This window comes from Rhincodon typus, chromosome 11, assembly GCF_021869965.1.
Source record: "Rhincodon typus isolate 14 chromosome 11, sRhiTyp1.1, whole genome shotgun sequence".
Lineage (NCBI taxonomy): Eukaryota > Metazoa > Chordata > Chondrichthyes > Orectolobiformes > Rhincodontidae > Rhincodon > Rhincodon typus.
The window spans coordinates 4,737,928-4,758,660 of NC_063342.1; the positions used below are offsets into that span (position 1 = coordinate 4,737,928).

At 44.1% G+C, this 20,733-nt stretch overlaps 1 protein-coding gene across 1 annotated transcript in view; it reads right to left on the minus strand.

The window, feature by feature from the left end:
* robo2 (roundabout, axon guidance receptor, homolog 2 (Drosophila)) overlaps nt 1-20,733 on the minus strand; it is a 200,830-nt gene that overhangs the window by 130,527 nt on the left and 49,570 nt on the right. Inside the window, exons 6-9 of the mRNA XM_048603017.1 lie at nt 18,924-19,129; nt 13,496-13,577; nt 12,021-12,189; nt 5,172-5,338 (exon numbers count right to left, since the gene is read on the minus strand). Coding sequence (XP_048458974.1) covers nt 5,172-5,338; nt 12,021-12,189; nt 13,496-13,577; nt 18,924-19,129 — 624 coding nt within the window. The remainder of the gene's footprint in view (nt 1-5,171; nt 5,339-12,020; nt 12,190-13,495; nt 13,578-18,923; nt 19,130-20,733) is intronic.

Here is a 20,733-nt window from a genome sequence, read left to right on the forward strand (position 1 = left end):
CCTCTGATGCTGCCTGGCCTGCTGTGTTCTTCCAGCTCCATACTGTGGTATCTGGAATCATACCTGCTCTGTGTTTGGTTAGTGACACGAACAGCCAAATCAGGTGTGGAATGACCATCACAAAATCCTCATGGTGCAGCAGGAGGCCATTCACCCCATCACTTCAGCGCCAGCTCATTGAGCATTTTAACTTGGTGACATCTTCCACCTTCCCCCAAACCCTTGCACACTACTGCATGTCTAATTATCCATCCGATGCCCCTCTCGAATGTCTCAATGGAACCCACCTCCATCACATTTCCAGGCAGTGCATTCCAGACCCTAGCTACTTGCTATGTGAGAAAGTTTCTTCTCACCTTGCATTTGCTTTTTTGCAAAATGTTTCAAATCTGTGATGTATGGTTCTCAGTCCATTAGGAATGTTGAAAACCATGACTGGTCTGTGCAAAGTAGATAGAGACAAAATGCTGCCATTGCTGGAAGATTTGAGAGCGAAAGGACATTGATTTACAGTAGTCAGCATAAGAGCCAGAGATGACATGAGGGAAGATTGAGAACAAAGGATCTGGAATTCATCACCCAAGGATTTGATGGTGGTTTACTACAGGAGAATAACCTGGAGACAATTTAAAATACCACAGGGCTGTGAGGAATTTGCGAGGGGTGTGGCACTGGCTATAGTTCCCCTTGCGGAGCGCTGGTACAGTCATCATGGGCTGAATGGCCTCCTTCTGTACTGTGTCATTCTGTGAGACACACAAATTCACATCACATTTCGATGGGGAGCTGCTGGTGTACTTTGGTTTCGTCTGCTCACCAGAGGGAGCAGACTGCTGCCAGATTAAATACTGAGACTTTTCCATTGCTATAATTCATGGCAAAACAGCAAGCGTCACTGAATTTTTAGCCCGCGATGTTTCTGACAACCGCAGGGTGCTGGATACAAAGACTCAGACCAAGCTTAATTTAATTATGCAAATGAATGTAATTGGAATCAAGTATTTTAATTAATTACTCATAAATGAACAGCTTCTGCCTTGCATTATTTTCCTGTCCTGCTGTCTTGTTTTTTGTGTCTCTGTCTTGTTTCCACATCTCTCACTGACGATCTCCATCTATATCCTTTGCTCTCTCTCTTTCTCGTTCTGCCTCTCTTTTTCTCCCTTTATCTGGCTGACCGTTTTTCTTGTTCTTTGTCGCTGTTTCTCCTGCACAGCTGCCCCATCTCTTGCTCCTCTTCTTGGTCTCTCACGTTTTGTCCTCGTCTCTCTTGTGTTCTTTTTGACTGCATTCCTTCTCTTTGTCTCCCTGAGACTTGGTCCATTTCTGTCATTTTCTTTCTCTCTTTGTCTTTCTGACTGCAGTTATGTCACTTTGTCAATCCATCTATTTCTCACTTCTCTGCATTCTTTCTTCATGTTCCTATCTGATGCAGTCTGATTATTAGATTCTTTGTCTCTGCTTGTCTCTCAACATTTTCTCTCCGTCCATTACTCTCTGTCCTCTTCTCTGTCTCTCCCTTCCTAATCTGGTTTTGCAGGTGACAGAATCATTTCTCTCTGCTATTCGCATGTACAGAATATCACATCGTTTACCATCTAAGTGACCGGGCTGCTCCTCTGATGCTGCTTGGCCTGCTGTGTTCATCCAGCTCTACACCTTGTTATCTCAGATTCTCCAGCATCTGCAGTTCCTACTATCTCTTTATTCAGATCACGCTGTTTACACCCTCAGAGTGTCCTGCAGTACTTTGCATGGAGAACAGAAAGATCCCACAAACCCCAATGTGATGAAAGATCAGATCTGCTTTTTCCATGACATTGCCAAGGCATGAATATTGCTCAGGATACTGGGAGAGCTCATTCCTGCACTCATGAAAGGTGCTATATAAATGCAAGCACTTCTTTCTTTGAAGTTTCAAGGTAATGACATACTGGGAGGAAAACAACAACTTAAACAAATCATCCCAATGCTTCCCCACCTGGGAAATTTCAACATTTTGTTTTGATCCATTCATAGGATGTGGGCATTACTGGCCAGGTCACCATTTATTGCTCATCCCACAGGGCAGCTATGAACAAACCACATTGCTATGGGTCTGGAGTCACGGCCGGACCAGGTAAGGATGGCAGTTTCCTTCCCTAAAGGACATTAGTGAATCAGCTGGGTCTTTCCTGACAATCGGCAATGGTTTCATGGTCATCATTAGATTCTCATTTCCAGGTTATTATCGAATTCAAATCCCACCATCTGCAGGATTTGAACACAGGTCCCCAGAAATTTGCTGGGCTTCTGGATTAATAGTCCAGTGATAACACCACTAGGCCATTGCATCCCTGCTGAAAATGGGAGTGGGTGATGCACATGCTAGTTGAACAGCTAGGAAACAAATCACTCTTGCAGCAGTGGAACAAGATCATCACTTAAGGGTGTAAAATCAAACACACAGCTGGTTACAGTCCAAAGTGGTCTTGGGTAGTACATTAACAGAACATCAATTCAATTCAGAGTGGGCCAATATCTCAGTTTGAAGAAAGTCCTGCTCCAATCAGGTAACGCAATGACATTTCATTGACATACAGGCACCTGACTCGACTTCTGCAGCACATCCACTGTGCTGACTATAACTCTGTTCAGCTGCTGTGTAAACACCTGCTCCTCAGAGGCCAGTTACTCAGAGGCCAGTTACTCGGAGGCCAGTTACTCGGAGGGCAGTTACTCGGAGGGCAGTTACTCGGAGGCCAGTTACTCGGAGGGCAGTTACTCAGAGGCCAGTTACTCAGAGGCCAATTGGGATCGGAATCTATGTAACGCCTTAATTATGAAAGAGAATCTGGTAATGACAAGCTAATCGGTGTCAAGGCACTCTCTTGGAATTTCAGAAACCCTCAGAGCACAGACAGAAATTGTTTGGCCCTTCTTAATGTGTGCTGGCTCTTTGAAAGACCTAGCCAATTAGAGTCCTCCGCCTATTCTCTCATGCCCTGGCAAGTGTTTCCCGTACTCTCTATAAAGCCAGTCTGACTATTTGACAACCAACTCTGAATGAGCAGAGATTTCCTCCAACATTAGATAACAACATGATTTCTGCTTTCTGCTCCGGCTCCAAATTCTAACCCTGAGGACTCTCTCTCTGGCAACAAGTCGGTCTGCTTCCCACCATCACTGTACTGTTCAATTCAGAGATGAGATTCCAGCCTGACATTCACACCATTGTCAACACTGTCCACTTACAGTTCAGTCACATTGCCCGACTTCACCCCAGTCTCTGCTCCTCATTCCTGCTTTTAGTGGTCCTGGGAGTTGACCACCCAAACACACACCTGGCTGGTCTCCCACATTCCACTCTCTGTGAACCTGACCACATCCAAAACCCTGCTCTCTGTGTTGTCCCTTACGGTAAGTCCCATCACTTCATCACACCTTGTTCTCGCTAACTGACACTGACTCTGAGCAGGAAGAACCGCCACTTTTAACGTTCAAGTCCCTCCATGCCTCATTCCTCCCTTTCTCTGAAACCTCCACCCTCCGAGTTATCTATATTCCTACAATTCTAGCCTCCCGTCCTTGATCACCAATTTTAATTTGCCCATCACTGAGTTCAGTACCTGGGCCCCAAGCTCTGGGATTCCCTCCCTAAACCATTCACCATCTCCCTTCCTTTAAGACGGCCCCTAAAATCACTCTCTTTGACCAAGTTTATTTTCACCTGCCCTAATATTGCTTAACGTAGCTCAGGGTCATAATTTCCAGTGAAGTGCCTTGGGATGTTTCACTATGTCAATGGAAATATATAAGTTATTTTGTCGTTTCAAGTATTAATCCAGTTCTCTTTTGATCATTCCTTTTGAATCTACTTCCACTGCCCTTTCAGACAGTGTAGCCCAAATCTTAGCAATGCACAATATAGAAATAAAACTTCCTCAACCCTCCTTGGGTTTTTTTCACAATTAACTTGAAGCTCTGTACCTAATTGCTGACGCTCTGGTCAGTGGTAACAATTTCTCCTGAATTCATCTATCCATCTTCTTTTTGTCCCATTTCAACCTTCAATTGAAGCACTTCCCAAACCAGCACTGTCAATGATAACTTTCAGTTTCTTTTCTTGCCTTGGGCAACTTTAGAAGAGGTTGAGAATTCGGGTAATTTCTTAGCTCCCAGTCTCGTTCTCAGCTTGCCATTCATCCATGAAGTCCAATATTGGAACAGGTGGAGGCCTTTCAGCCCTTCACATCTATTCTACCATTCAACTGGATTATCAATAACCCATTTCTTAACTCTATCTCCCCATGGCGGTTCTAAGTATCCTCGATACACTCGCCAAACAAAAGTATAGCAATCACCGTCATCAAACTTCCAATTCATGTACAGTTTTGACAGATCTTTGAAGGAGTTTGACACTAATGTTATCCCTTGTTTGCAGAAGTGTTTTCTGCCATCAGCCCCAGTTCTCCTCAACAAGAGGAGACAGATCTGGTCTATCAATTTTTTAAATCATCTTAAATATCCCAATAGTGTCACCCTTTAATTTTCTATGCTCAATAGAATAAATATATTTTCTAATCAAACTGTTCAGAGATGTTTTGACATACTGCTGGAGCAGATGGGATTTGAACCCAGGCCTTCTGGCCCACAGGTGTGGACATTACCATGGCCCCACAAGTGCCCACTGAAAGAAAAGTCTGCATGACCTGTCTTCATAATTAACCCTGAAACCATTCTGGTGAATCTGGGCTGTGCCGACTCCCTCCTGAGGTGTGGGCTTTATGACTGAACATACCCTGAATGCAGCTGGGATTTCCTCAGAGCTCTACCGCTGTAACATAACAAACACCCCTCTTTGATACAACTCCAAGTCATCTTGAAATAGTGGTTTGCATTCCAATAATCCACTTAATTATTCATTTTGATTATTGGCCCTACAGTCTACTCTATCCTTTATACATGCCCTCTCCAAAAAGCGGGAAACATTCAGCAATGAAGCAAAAGAAATTTACCCAACTTGTGTTTTACCTAACCCAGGGATGTCAAATCATAACACACCAATTTCCGCACACTAATGGTGAGCTCTAACCCAACATGAGTAAGAAATGCAAGATGGATTCTCCAAGAGGACTGTATAATTAAATACGAAGGTCCATTGGCTCCACTCGAAGCTGGAGATCTCTTACCTTGAGTGCGAACTGGCTCACTCATTTGACTCGGGTCACTGACGCCCTGACTGTTGACAGCACGCACCATGAAGAGGTAGATAGTGTTCGGCCTCAAACCTCTAACAGTGTGCAAAGTGTCCTTCACATTCTCCGCCACAGTTTGCCAGCTGTTACTTACGGATTGGCTGAGGGAACAAATGGAGGTCATACTCGTTACTTCACTGTTTGGTTTTGGAGATCTTTCTCCCAGATCCTCGCTTCCCCCTCCTTCCCACACCCCCATCCACCACCACCATTCCTTTCCAGTGTCCCCACCTTCCTTCATCCAAACATCGGCAACCTACAAACATAGAACAAGAATAGGTCACTCGGCCCTTTGAGCCTGCTCCATCATTCAATAAGATCATGGCTGATCTGATTTAATCTCAACTCTACGAGGGCAGCACGGTGGCTCAGTGGTTAGCACTGCCGCCTCACAGCGCCAGGGACCCGGGTTCAGTTCCACCCTCGGGCAACTGTCTGTGTGGAGTTTGCACATTCTCCCTGTGTCTGTGTGGGTTTCCTCTGGGTGCTCCGGTTTCCTCCCTCAGTCCAAAGATGTGCAGGTTAGGCGGATTGGCCATGCTAAATTGCCTGCAGTGTTCAGGGATGTGTAGCTTAGGTGGGTTATAGGGGGATAGGTCTGGGTGGGATGCTCCAAGGGTCAGTGTGGACTTGCTGAGCCGAAGGGCCTGTTTCCACGCTGTAGGGATTCTATGATCTATGATCTACATTCCTGCATATTCTGCGATAATCTTAACCTTGGGAATCAAGAATCTATCTATCTTTGCCTTAAAAATACTTAAAATTCTGCAGGATCTAAGACATTTCAATTAAGTCACTGCTGACTCTTAGACTCTCAAGGATATTGGCCCAGCCTGTCTAGCCTTTCCTCATAACACAATCTGCTTATTCCAGGTGTTAGTCAAGGAAACCCCTGAACTGCTTCCAACGCACAAACATCCTTCTGTAAGTACGATGACCTGTACTGTACGTAGTACTCCAGATGTGATCTGAGTGATCTAACTGAGGTAGTTAAAATAGAATGAGGAGTTCAAATTGGGCAGATCAGAAAGAAGGGGGCATAAACGTTAAAATCAGAGGCATTCAAGGGTTTTACAAAGCAACATCTCTTCACAAAAGGGGTTGTGGAATTTTGGTCTCAAGTGAAAGCCAAGTACAGTTGATGCTGGAAATCTGAAATGAAAACAGAAATTGCTGGAGAAACTCAGCAGGTCTGGCAGCATCTGTGGAAACAGAAACAGAGTTAACGTTTCAAGTCCAGTAACTTCTTCAGAACCCGAAAAGTAGTCATGTTGGACTTGAAACATGAACTCTCTTTTTCTCTCCACAGATGTGCTGAGTTTCTCCAGCACTTTCTGTTCCTATTTGCGGAATTTTGGAGCTCTGTCCCCTGAAAGAAAAAGGTGTTGTGTCTGTGGTCAGTTGAAAACTTCAAGACTGAGATTGATTTCTTTTTGTTAAGCAAAAAGATATCTAGGGTTATGGAAGCAAAGTAAGTAAATTGAGTTAAAATAGAGATAAGACATGCTCCAATTAGGCGCAAGGGGCTGAATGGCCTCCTGGGACAATGTTAGAATCTGTTCTTTTGTCAAATTCTGTGATCCCTTGCTACTGGCCCTTATTTCATTGGTATACATTCCCTTTGTCTACTTCAACACAATTCCTCGCTTCTCTGAAAACCTTTATTAAATATTCCCGTTAACCTCCTCTGCTCTAAGGAGAACAAGTCTTAACACCACTGAGGTCTGTCATTTGATGAAGACAGAGAGCAAGAACAGAAAGCAAACACATGGTTTAATCTGGTAAAACAATTACCTCGTGCTTAATCTGCTAATACAATTAGCTTGTACATAATGAGCTCTCAGGCGCTAATTCTTGAATACAAAATGAAATTTACCCGAGAACCCCTTGTCGCCTGGCAACTGGGTCTTTGGCATGAGGGGTGAGAACGCAGTGGATCCAGGAGGTAAGTTACTACTTGAGCACCACAGCAGCCGTGCCTTTTCAAAACTTCAGATGTGATCTCAATAAGGGTCTTGTCGATGTCCAGCTGGCCTGCCTGAATATTCGGAGCTCACTGAAGTGTACCCAAGTGGCAGTGCCAAGACCTCTGAATATGAGGATGTGCCTGGGCTATCAGCCTCCACAATATCAAATTCTCGTCCTCACTTACAAATCTTATCTCTGCAGTTTCCTGCAAACTGACTGAACCCCCTTGACATTTCTGCATGCTGCCAATTTTGTTCTTTTTGATTTTCAAGGCTCTGGAACCAGAAGGCGAGCCTGGCAGAGTCCCATACTTGAAATAAAAGACAGAAACAAAGAAACTAGGAGCAAGAGCAAACCATTCAGCCCTTTTGAAACAAATTTCCAATAGGATCATGACTGATCCTCTATTTCGATGCTTCAATCTCTTTCTCCCCATTATCTCTTCATGCCTTTCAAATCTAAAAATGTTTAAAGTTTTAGCAAAGATTTGTAGCTCGGGTTGTGGATGAGGTTGTTGACTTGCTGGCTTGTTTTCATACAGATGTTTCGTCACCATGCTAAGTAACATCATCAGTGAGGCCTCCGATGAAGCGATGTTATTCTACTCCACTTGGAGTTTATACTGTCCGGTTCGTTATGATGAGTACTGTCATTTCCGGTTTTGATCTGTCTGGGTTTGTATATGAGGTCCAATTCTATACAGAATGGACCGAACAGTATAAATTCCAAGTGGAGTAGAATAACATCGCTTCGTTGGAGGCCTCACTGATGATGTTAACTAGCATGGTGACGAAACATCTGAACGAAAACAACACAGCTTGGTGAGTAAGTCAACAACCTCAATCTAAAAATGTATCTGTCTCTTTCTTGAGTCTATTCAGAGACTTGGCCTGTACAGCCATCTGTGGTAGAAAATTACACAGGTTCATGACCCTTGTAGTGAAGACATTTCTCCTCATCTCTGTCCCAAATGGCCTACCCTGTATTCTGAGATTGTGTGCCCCTGTTCTAGACTCCCCAGCCGGGGGAAAACATCCTCCCTGCACCGAGTCTGTCTCACCCGGTTCAAATATTATGCATTTCAATCAGTTCTCCCTCTCACCCTTCCAAACTCTAGAGAATACACAATCGAACCAATCTCTCCTCACAGAATAGTCCTGCTAATCCCTCTATCAGCCTAATGAACCCTTGCTGTGCTCCCTCTGCACCAAGTATATCCTCTCTAAGGTACGGAGAGAAAAACTGTATGCAATCCTCCAGGTGTGGTCTCAGCAAGGCCCAGTCAGCCCTACTCCTGAACTCAAATCCTCCTGTAATAAAGGCCCCCAATATACTATTTGCCTTCCCAATCACTTGCTGCACCTCCCTGTTTACTTTCATTGACTGATGTATTAGGACATCCAGATCCCCTTACACATCAACACTTCCCACAAGAGCAAAATGTAAATAAAACTCTTCCTTTCTATTTTTCGCACTGAAGTGTGTAACTTCAGGTTTAGACACATCGTGCTACGTCTGCCACGCTTCTCCATTAATCACCCCATAGTCTCCTTGCATCCTCTTCACAACTCACAAACCCACACAGTTTTGCGCTCTCTTCCCACATCTCTCTATCCCTCCTACATTGCATGCTCCTACCCTAACATTGATAACATATGCTAAAGGTCTTGTGTAACTATGAAAATTGTTCTGGTTCGGCAGCAAGGCCTTCTTCATCCAAAAAGTGGTGGAAGTCCTGAGCTCCCATAAAAAATGCAGTGAGCCTGGGGTCAACTGAAAATTACAAGACTAAGATTGACTAACGTTTGATACCTTGGAGTATTTGGGGGTGGGCGCAGAACCAGTGCAGATATATGGAGTTGAGATATCGGAATGGCAGTACAAGATTGAGGGGCTGAATGGTCTCTTCTGGTTCCTTTGTCATCTACTTAAACCCATGGTCTATTGAAATCTTGGCGTCGTGATTTCAGCCAAGATTTTTTTTGTTCATCCATGGAACATGGACATTGCTGGCTGAGCCCAGCATTTATTGCCCGTCCCTAGTTGCTCTTGAGAAGGTGGTGATGAGCTGCCTTCCTGAACCGCTGCAATCCACCTGCTGCAGGCAGACCCATAATGCCGTTAGGGAGGGAATTTCAGGATTTTGACGCAGCTGTAGTAATGGAACGGTAATATTATTCCAAGTCAGGATGGTGAGTGGCTTGGTGGTCTTTTTTGGGAACTACTTAGCAGAACATAGATCATCAAAATTCAAAACGCAATTAGTCTGCTTTGGAATTTACAAAATTGAGGAGGAGAGATTATCTTCACTGAAGCACAATAGGTGACAGACTTAATGCAATTAGGCAAACCTGTCGTGGAGAAAACCATTCAGGTCATCTTGCCTGGACTGTCTGTTTAAAAGAGAATTTATGTTTGCCCCACAGACCTTGTGTATAATCTGTAACCCTGAATGTTTCTCAGGGACCAGATCAGCCATGGTTTCAGGTGGAAGGCTCCATATTTTAACAATTCTCTGGGTGGGAGAAAATCTTCTAATTGCCCCTTCCATTCATCAACATCTTAAATCTGTGTCTGATGAAAGGCCATCACTTTGCGTTGTTGACTCTGTTTCTCTCTACGTGGATGCTACCTGACATGCTGAGCATTTCCAATACTTCCCTTTTTTGTATTTCAGATTTCCAAAGTTTTTTGTATTCCACTTGTGTGTTCATTCTCTGACCATGCTCGCTGACCCAGTCACCAGACTGAATCGGTTTTCGTAATGTGACCAACAAAGACCAATTGCTCATTTTGAGCCTGTACACTCACAGAGGGCTGAATGAGCTCCGTCTGTGATGGAAATATCCTGGCTATTGCCTGACATTAGTGAAATCAGTTTCATTTCTATAGCAACTTTTACAACCTCAGGATGTCTCAAAGTGTTTTACAGCCAATGAACGTACTTTTCTGAAGTGTTGCCGTTGTAACTTGGGGAACATGGTGACCAGTTTGTGCACAGCAAGCTCCCACCAAGTATAAGAGAAAATTTGCTTCTTATTGATGTTGCCTGAGAAATATAAAACGGGGTAGACTCAAGGAGGACTGTATCAGAGAAATACTGTCAGGATCTGTCACACCAATTGGGAAACGTTTAATGGAAGTTCAATGTTCCTTCTGGAAGAGAACTTCGAACAACATGATACTCCCACAGTACTGTGGCAGACCGTGTCAAAATTAAATTGTTGTGTTTGAGTGACATCTGAATGTGCAACCTTCTGACTCAGCTGAGAATTCTACCAACTGAGCTGCAGCCAAAACTTTGGACTTGTGGCTCATGGGAGCAAAGGAACAAGAGTAGGCCATTCAGCCCATTAAGGCTGCCCTGCTATTCAATACAACAGTGGCGACACTTGTCTCTTAACTACAATATAACCAACACCCTGTCCCCCACTGGTATTCAGAAATCTAGTAATCTCTAATTTAAACAGACTAAAGTTCTACAGTACTTCTGTAGTAGACAATTCCAAAGGCTCACCATACTCTAAACAAAATCATTTCTCCTCATAAGGCCATAAGAATGGAAGCAGGCCATTCAGCCCATCAAGTCTGTTCCAGCATTTAACAGAATCATGAATAATCTGATCATCCTTGACTCCTACTTCCTGTCTTTTCCCCATATCCCTCAATTCCCTTACTGATTAAAAATCTGCCTATCTCATCCATAAATATACTTAATGACCAAGCCTCAACAGCCCTCTGTGGGAAAGAATTCCACAAATTCACTCGCCTCTGACAGAAGAAATTCCTCCACATCGCTGTCTTAAATGTGTGATGCCTTATTCCGAGATTATGCCCTCTGGTCCTAGATTCTCCTACAAGGGGAAAGAACGCTGCAACATTTGCCTCAAGCCCTCAAAATAGCTTGTATGTTTCTGATTTCAAACCTTAGTGGCATACCCCTTATTTTTAAACTGTGCCCCCTAATTTTGGACTCCCCAACCAGGGAAATATCTGCACTGACATCGTCTATTTCTTTAAGAATTTTGTAGGTGTCGGTGAGATCACCTCCCATTTTTTTTAAACTCTAGAGAATGCAGGGACAGTTTGTCTAATCTCTCTTCATCAGATAGGTCCCCCCTATCCTGGAAACAAGTCCTGTATACCATTGTTTCACTCCATCCAAGGCAATAATACCTTTGCCGAGGCAAGGAGACCTAAACTGCGCACCGTACTCCAGGCGTGGTTGAAGCAAGCTCCTGTGCAAATAAAGCAAGACTTCACTACTTCTGTTATCAAATACTTTTGCAATAATAGTTCATATTCTACCAGCCTTTCCCACAGATTGCTGGAGTTGCATGTTAGCCTGCAGTGACTATGGACAAGGACTCCTAGGTCCCTTTGTACATTGACGTTTTGCAACCTCTTACCATTTGCGAAATACTCTCCACATCTGTTTCTCCTATCAAAGTGAATAGCCTCACCTTTTTCCCACATTATACGCCATTAGCCATGTTCTTACTGATTTACAAAGCTTGTCCAAATCTTCCTTAACCTGCTGACACGCATTCACCTTCCACTTTCCGAGGCCCAGTTGTGAAAAGTGTACAGTTGATGAGGAGAGTAAGGACTGCAGATGCTGGAGGCTAGAGTCAATAGACGTGGAACTGGAAAAGCAAAGCAGGTCAGACAGCATCTGAGGAGCAGGTAGGTCAATGTTTCGGGCCGAAACGTTGACTGTCTTGCTCCTCAGATACTGTCTGACCTGCTGTGCTTTTCCAGTTCTACATTTAATGACTACAGTTGATGAAGAGATGGTTTCTCGCTCTCACGTACCTGAAGGCCTCGATGACGTAGGATGTAACCGGTGATGACCCACTATGGCTTCCTGCCAGCCATGAGAGGGTGACTGTGCTCTTTGTGACATCAGCAACTTGAGGTTTGGAAGGTGACCCAGGGAGGGCATCCATATCCATCTTTACATTGACGGTCACTGCACCTGACTCTGCACAAAATAAAACACAACCTGTTCAGGGGGCAGCTCAGATTCTGATTCCCCCATCCCACTCCAAATCACCTCCAATGAGACACAATGCTCCAAAGATTTAGGGCTGACCGTCCAACCCATTATACCCAACTCCTGCACTGATCCCCTGAACTCTCAACTCAAACCCTTGACCATCCATTGACATCCAGCTAAAGAAAATACAGCAGACCCACTAGATGTCTCAAAGTGTTTGACAGTTTTGAGATGTGGTTACTGCTCTAAATAGATGAAACACCGCAGCCAATTTGCACACAGCAAGCTCTCACAGAGGGCAATGAAATAAACACCAGATAATCTGGGTCTTTTCATGTTAATGTAAGGATAAACATGAGTCGCAATATGACAGAGAATTCAGCTCATTGTATCAGACAGTACAGAAGATGGCCCTTTGGTCCATCGAGTCTGTAATGCTCTGTTTCAAATAAATGTCAGGAAATCTAAATCCACCTGCGAGGGCAGAAATGGGCTCAGTTCAATGTCTCACCAGATGGACAACACCTCCAGCAGCGTGGCACTCCCTCAGTGGGAGTTTCTTTTTTGTGTGATCATGAGATGTGCGTGTCACTGATAGGGCCAGCATTTATTGCCTATCCCTGAATGCATGGTAGAGAAAAGATAAGACTCAACCCCATTGCTGTGGGTCTGGAGTCACATATAGGTCAGCAGTTTCTTCCCTGATGGACATTATGAACAATAATGGCTACACGGTCACCATGAGACCAACTCTTAATTCCAGATTGGATTCAAACCTCACCACCTGCCCTGGTGGGATTCAAACCATGTTCCCAGGGCATTTTCCGGGAGCTTGGCACTGCTGGTCCAGTGACATGACCACCACACCTTCACCTCCCCATGTGGGTGCTTAGGTCAAACATGGAGAATTTGGAGTCAGAGGGGAGATTGCTACCAACTGAGCCATAGCAGCTTATACCAAGCCTCTGACCCTTCAGATACCCACTGCCCATGTGCTCACATGACAATTCACCCAATCACCCGCTGACATGTAACTTGTCCACCTAGTCCGTGACCCCATTTTACCGGAAGCTTCTTATCTGATTTTGCTGCTTTCATTCTTCCTTCCCAATTACAACCCCCAGCCTTTCAAACCAAAGGGTAGTCTCATAGCCTGATTTATCTCACCTCCTTTCTGCCTGGGTAACTGACCCAGTGAGCCTTCTTGTCTCGATTAAAGATAAGGGTGAAAAGAAAGGGGTTGAGAACTACCTTCCGTTTATTGCAATAAACATCAAGAATGAAGCAATACCTCGCACTTCCAAAAATGCACTCCAAGAGGTTTCTCCACTTGAGCTGGTGGCAACACAGGTGTAGATTCCAGAGTCTGTAACCTAGGATTAAGATGAAAAGGTGAGTCAGACTTCATTGTTCATTAGTCCTCAGCAAGAGTGTAATTTCTTAAAAGAGGAAGAAGCTAGAAATGTGGCAGTTTCAAGAAATTTAAGAGGATCCACGCATATATATTGTTAAGATATCCATGGACCCAAACACAAACTAATCAAAAGAAGGACAATCAAGTAAAACCTGTGAAATACATATTAATTTTATTATACAAACACAGGATATGGCTTTTGCTGGTTGTATCAGCATTTATTGCCCATCCCTAGTTGCCCCTGGAGAAGGTGGTGGTGAGCTGCCTTCTTGAACCGCTGCAGTCCACCTGCAATAGGTTGACCCACAATGCCCTTGGGGAGGGAATTCCAGGATTTTGACCCAGCGACAATGAAGGAACAACAATATATTTCCAAGTCAGGACGGTGAGTGGCATGGAGGAGAATTTGCAGGGGCTGGTGTTCCCATGTATCTGCTGCCCTTGTCCTTCTAGATGGAAGTGGTCGTCTGATTGAAAGTGGCTGTCTAACTGGATCTGTCTTGCAAAGAGCTGGCATATGTGTGATGGACTAAACTGCCTTCCCCTATGCAGTTTTTGCTCTACTTTGCTAATAGGGAGTGCAAGCATCTGCCTTGGAATTCCATCTCCCACCGCACAGCCAATGCAGCACTCCAATGAAAGTTTTGTTTGAGTTTTGTTGCGTTTAATTGTTGCTCTCGGGGGCTGACCTGGGTAAAGCAAGACGATAAAGCGATGAATTTAATCCAGCTCCAACAGCAGAAATGCATTAACCCCTCTGACCTGTGCATGCCTTGCGACATGACAAGAAAGACTAAATTGTTTACCTAAAGCAATGCTGACATTAATTTTTCAATAAATTCTGTTTTGTCCTAAGGCGATTTATAATTAATTTATGTCGGGCAACATTCCAGGACCTGAGGACAGACTTTCTTTCTCATGTTTTGTCTTCCACCGGATCTTTCTCAATCACTTCTTCGTCGTCTTTTACTTCAGCCGTTGATTTGATAGGTCTTCCTTTTATTCCCTTCGTGTCTCAATAACTGATGATTTACTGAGTGCAAACACAAGGGATCAAGAGCTGTTCTTCAGCTCAGCTTTCAGAGATCAAACTCATAAAGTAGGTCAAAGAAATTGACATTACTCTGAAGCAAACAATGCTGCAGAATAGGCAAGGTATGTACTGACCGGAAATTCCAACTCATGGGGCAGCTTCTAGCGAAGTGGGCACCTTCTCCCCCTCTGAGTCGTAGGCTCTGTGTTCAGGCCCACTCATCAAAACATAGAAACATAGCAGCGGGAGTAGGCCATTCGGCCCTTTGAGCCTGCTCCTCCATTCAATCTGATCATGGCTGATCATCCAACTCAGTTCCCTGTTTCTCCCCATATCATCTGATTCCATTAGCCCTAAGAACTGTATCTCAATCCTTCCTGAAAACATTCAACATTTTGGCCTCAACCATTTCTTGCAATAGTGAATTCTACAGGCTCACCACTCTCTGGGTGAAGACATTTCTCCTCATCCCAATCCTAAATGGCCTGCCCCATATCCTTAGATTGTGACCCCTGGTCTGGACTCCCTGGTCATCAGAAACATTGTTCCTATGCTTACTCTGACAAGTCCTGTTAAAACGCTACAGGTTTCTACAAGATCACCCTCATTCTTCTAAACTCCAGTGAACACCATTGTAACTGATCAAATCTTTTTTACACATCAATCATGCCATTGCTGGAATTGGATTCACTCCCGAACTCAACGGCCGTATACAATGTGTTCATAATGTGTCCAAATAGGATTAGCCTGTAAATCCTCCTAATGCACACCAATGGCAGGTGGGAAGTGCGTGAGAGATTTCTGCATTTCAGTGAGGGGTATATTGCGGTTAGCAATACAATAGTTGCCATGGTCACCAGGACCAAAACTAGCTACACTATCTCAAGATTTTACTCACTGAATTCAAATTTTTACCTGCTGCCATTTTGGGATTCAAACCCATGCACCCAGGGTATTAGGCCTAGTGCTGGGATTGATATCACAGTACCACCTTCTCTCTTATTCACCTGAGCACAGTTCTCAGACGTGGTCTACCTCATGATTTTCATCCTTTTGAAGTCATACTCCCTTTTACATCGGAACATACGATCAGGAGTAGGCCATTCAGCCCCTCAAACCTGCTCCACCATTCAATAAGGTCATGAATGATTTGTGGCCTAACTTCACATTGCTGCCTTTGGCCCATAATCCTTAATACCTTTTGCTTATCAAAAATGTATCCATTTAAAACTAGATTTGCATCTAAGAACTGATCCTACATCCACCGCTGTTTGAGGAAGGGCAATACAGCAACGACAATAAGTTATCAAGAGCAACAAGAGATGGGCAGCGAGCACTGCCAACACCCCACGAGTAAATTAAAAGACAGAGTTGCAAACATCTAACATCCTTTGTGTGCAGAAATGCTTCTTAACGTCTCTCCTGAATGGTCTGGCCCTAATTTTCACTGGAAATCATTTGGCTTACCTACCCTGTCTTTTCCTGTTAATATCTTAAAGACTTTGATCAGATCGCTCCTTAAACTTCTAAACACTACAGAAAACAGGCTTAATTTTGGTAATCTCTTCTTATAATTTAACCCCCTAAGTCCAGATATCCTTCCTGGAAACCTACATTGTACTCCCTCCAAGACCTATCTATCCTTCCTAAGGTATGGTGCCCAGGTCTGTTCACAGTACTCCAAGTGGGGTCGAACCAAAGTTTTTGTATAAATGCAGTGTAACATCTGCATCCTTGTACTCCAGTTCTCCAGATATAAAGGCCACATTTCCAATGCCAGTCTTGATTATTTTCTGCTTATTTTGTAGTTGTACCTCTCCACTGGCTTTCAGTGACACTTGCAGTTCGGGGGACAGTGTGTGGTTCAAGAAGGCAACACCTTCTTCAGGGTAGCCATGAAATGCAATAAATGAAACCTGGCTCCTGAGGTTTTCAGGAATTATTTCTGTTCGTGGGAATGTTAGGCGTGTGGGGCACATGAAAGGGCAGATCACATGACTGGATCTCCAATATGTCCAACCCTGGAATTGATAGCACACTGGTGAAACAGTGGTGCACTGGTGAAACACTGGTGAAATGAGATGCCTCCTCCAATGTGACCATATGAACCTCAATGGTGAGCTTTCTGTAGGGACGCGGGGCAGAAACTGTGCTACGATTTGAGAGCTTACTTTCAAAGAGAACATTCCAAAGCATAAATGGAGCTCATGCAGAATTGGATAGAATTATATGGCACAGAAGCATTGTCTATTCTAGCATTTAGGTCCCACTTAAACCTCATCCCCAGCTCAGTTCACTGAATGGCTGCTTTGCAATGCAGTGCATTATGAACAGTGTAGGTTCGATTCCCGCACCAGCTGAGGTTATTATGAAGAATTTTTCTTCGCAACCTTTCCCCTCAGCTGAGGTGTGGTGACCCTCAGGTTAAACCACCACCAGTCATCTCTCTCTAATGAGACAGCACCCCCATGGTGACTTCATCTTTACTGTTTCATCTCACCCAATCAGTATATCCTTCTGATGCTCTGACTCTTGTGGACATGCCCATGTATTTACACATTGAATATAATCACCTCCTGCTCCCTGTCGATTCGAGTTTCACACTTTCACCACTCTACTGAATTCCAAACCGGATTTATTAATGACAAACTTACATCTGTGGTGCCTAGTTTTGGACCTCACACCCAAATGTGGAAACATCTTTTCTATGACTACTCCATTTATAACTTTAAGGACCTCTGACAGGTCACCTTTCAGCCATCTCTTTGTTCAGGTAAAGATACTGTCCTGGTCAGCCTTCACTGAAAAGAAAAAGCTCTCAGTTCTCATGTCAACCTGGTAAATCTTCCTTGCCCCTTCTCCAGGGGACCACATCCTTTTCCCTTCTTCAATCCTGCTGGTCCACTGTCGGCCTGAAAAACTGTTGTGAATTGATGAGAGGGAGGTCACAAATTAGCACAAATTACAGTAACAATTTGGAAAGGAACAGGTTTTCGAAGTTAAGCAAATAAAAATAAGCAAACAGGCCAACCAACACTTAACAAGCTTCAATAAACATTGAAGTAACATTTGAAAGAAGCCAGGTTTGTCAACAGTCAACGTTCCAGATTCAACCCTGAGCAGGAATGACCCACCACGAACAGAACCTTCTCAGCCAAGACACAGCCAAGGTAAAGATAGCGGGGAGCACTGAGCAAATCGGGAGACTAACTCAAGGATCAGTAGAAAATTCAAATGAGCATACGTTACTCTGCATCTAACTCCATGCTGCATGTGTCCTGGGAATTTTTGATGGGGGGACAGTGTGGAGGGAGATTTACTCTGTATGTAACCCCATGCTATCCCTGTCCTGGGAGTGTTTGATGGGGGGATAGTGTGGAGGGAGATTTACTCTGTATCTAATGTGTGATTTGGAATGTGGTATTAACGAGAAGGTGTCCTAAAGGCAATTGACTTCAATCCACTCTTGAAATGTGAGCATTTCTTGGAAGACTGATTGCCCCACCTTGGTTTCCATGGTTACAATAGAGTTTTGTGCCAATCCAATACAGAGGGCAGTTAAGAGTCAACCACATTGACTATAGGTCTGGAGTCACATGTAAACCAGACCACGTAAGGAGAGCAGACTCTTTCCCAAATGGGCATAAGTGAACCAAACAACCTGGAAAAAAAAACAAAACCACAACAAAATAAAGATTTGCAGTCGCCATTATTGAGAAATACAATTTTAGAATTTTGAATTGAACTTAAATTCTCCGCAGCTGCCGTAGCAGAACTGTGCTCTTGCTCCAAGATGGGCATCTGGATTACACTGCCAGGAATATTATCACTCCATGACTATCAGACCTGAGACATCATTTTAAGATGATTGGAAGAAGGTATAGGGGAAATGTCAGAGGTAGGTTCTTCACACAGAGAGTGGTGGGTGTGTGGAATGCTGACAGTGGTAGTGGAGTCAGATACTTTAGAGACTTTTAAGCGACTCTTGGATAGGCACATGGAGGACAGTAAAATGTAGGATATGCAGGGTAGTTTGATCCTAGTAGGACAATAGGTCAGCACAACATCGTGGGCCGAAGGGCCTGTACTTTGCTGTACTGTTCTATGTCCTATGTTCTGTGACAGGCAGAGGAAAGACAGAGACAGAGGGGGACAGACAGATAGATAGAGAGAGATAGATAGATAGAGAGAGAGAGAGACAGAGAGGGGTAGAAAGAGAGAGAGAGAGCAGATGAACAGAATCAGGCCGTGTGATTGACTGTGACTACCTACCCGTACGTTCTTGATTTGCAGACTTCCCAGTTCCTGGAGGGACATGCGAGGGTCTTTACCCAGGAGACTGACACCGTCCTTCAGCCAGCTGATTGTGGGAATGGGGTCTCCAGTGGCCTGACACTTTAGCAGGGTGGTCCCGTCCACACCCAGAGTCTGATTGGCTGGACCCTGGCGGATGATGGGGGGCGGCCTATCTGTCAGAACTGAAAAACAGTGAAAAGGGCACAGAATGTCAAGAGATTTCATAATCCAACACCAAGAAACAGTCACTTTCCATCAGTGAGTTTCAAAAATCAGACAGAATACATTCATTGTTTTCCTGCCTCTCAAACTCTCTCTCCCCTCAATATCTCCCTTTCATCATTTCTCTACCTCACTCAATCTCTCTCCTCTAACTCCCTCTCATTCTCTCTGTCCTTTGATCATTGTTTCTCCCCTCTGATCACTCGTCGCATTTTCTCTATCTCCTCCTCTCAAAATCTCTTTCCATCCTGCTTTCATTCTTTCCATCCCTTTCTCAGCCTTTCTCTCCAACTCTTTTTTTTTCACCAAACATTCTCTGCTCCTCCCTGTCTCTTTCTCTCTCACTTTCTCCCTCTCTCCCTTCCCCTTAATCTTTCTCCCTCCCTTAATCTCTCTCTTTCTGACTCTGAACCTCCCTTCCTTATTCTCTCCTCCCTTAATCACTCTATATTACACTGAAACTCCTCTCCTCGTTCTCTCTCTCAATCATTCTTCCTGTCCTCTTCCCTTCATTGTCTCCTTCTCTCAATCTCTCTCTGTCCTCCCTCAGTCTCCTCTCCGTATTCATTACCATAGTGAGTCTATCTCTGGTGACTATGCCTATGAGCAACTGGATACACGGAGCTGAAGGGACAACCCATCAGTACGTACGTCCTCATAATTCTGAACAGATTGGTTTTATCCCTATTCAACTATGGTAGCCATCATGAACTGGATCTCCAGACATTCAACAGTCACGATCAGACAAAAATCAGAGTAAGATGGAACACTCCCCATTTCCCTGGATGGATGCAGCTCTGACAACACTCAGGAAACTTGACACCATCCAGGACAAAGCAGCCCACTTGATCGGCACTACATCCATAAGATCCATTCCCTCCACCACTGACGCTCAGCAACAGCAGTGTGTACTATCTACAAGATGCACTGCACAAATTCACCAAAGATCCTTACACAGCACCTTCCAAACCCACAACCACTTCCATCTAGAAGGACAAGGGTAGCAGATACATGGGAACACCACTACCTTCGAGTTCCCCTCCAAGCCACTCACCATCCTGACTTGGAAATATATTGGTGCTCCTTCACTGTCACTGGGTCAAAATCCTGGAATTCCCTCCCTAACGGCATCTGAGGGTCAACCTACAGTACACGAACTTCAATGTTTCAAGGAGGCAGCTCACCAGCACTTTCCTCAAGGGCAATTGAGGCCGGGCAATAAATGCTGGCCAAACATGAATAAAAAAAAGAGAACCCATTGTGTCAATGTGATGGAAGCCAATTCAATACTAACTTTGGAAAGGAAACTGTATAAATACTGAAAACTAGAAATAAAACAGTTTCGGAGAAAGGGCAGTAATGAGGAGTGGTACAAAGTGGAAAACTCTTAGAAAAGTGTCCACAAGCACAATGGGCTGAATGATCTTGTGCTGTAACATTTATTTTTGCAATGGAGCTAGATGTTAGACATCCAGTTCCCCAGCAACGGCCATCATTTACCTCAGTGTTGTTATTAATGGAAGTTTAGTAGAAAGTCTATAATCTAAATAAATACACCAGACAG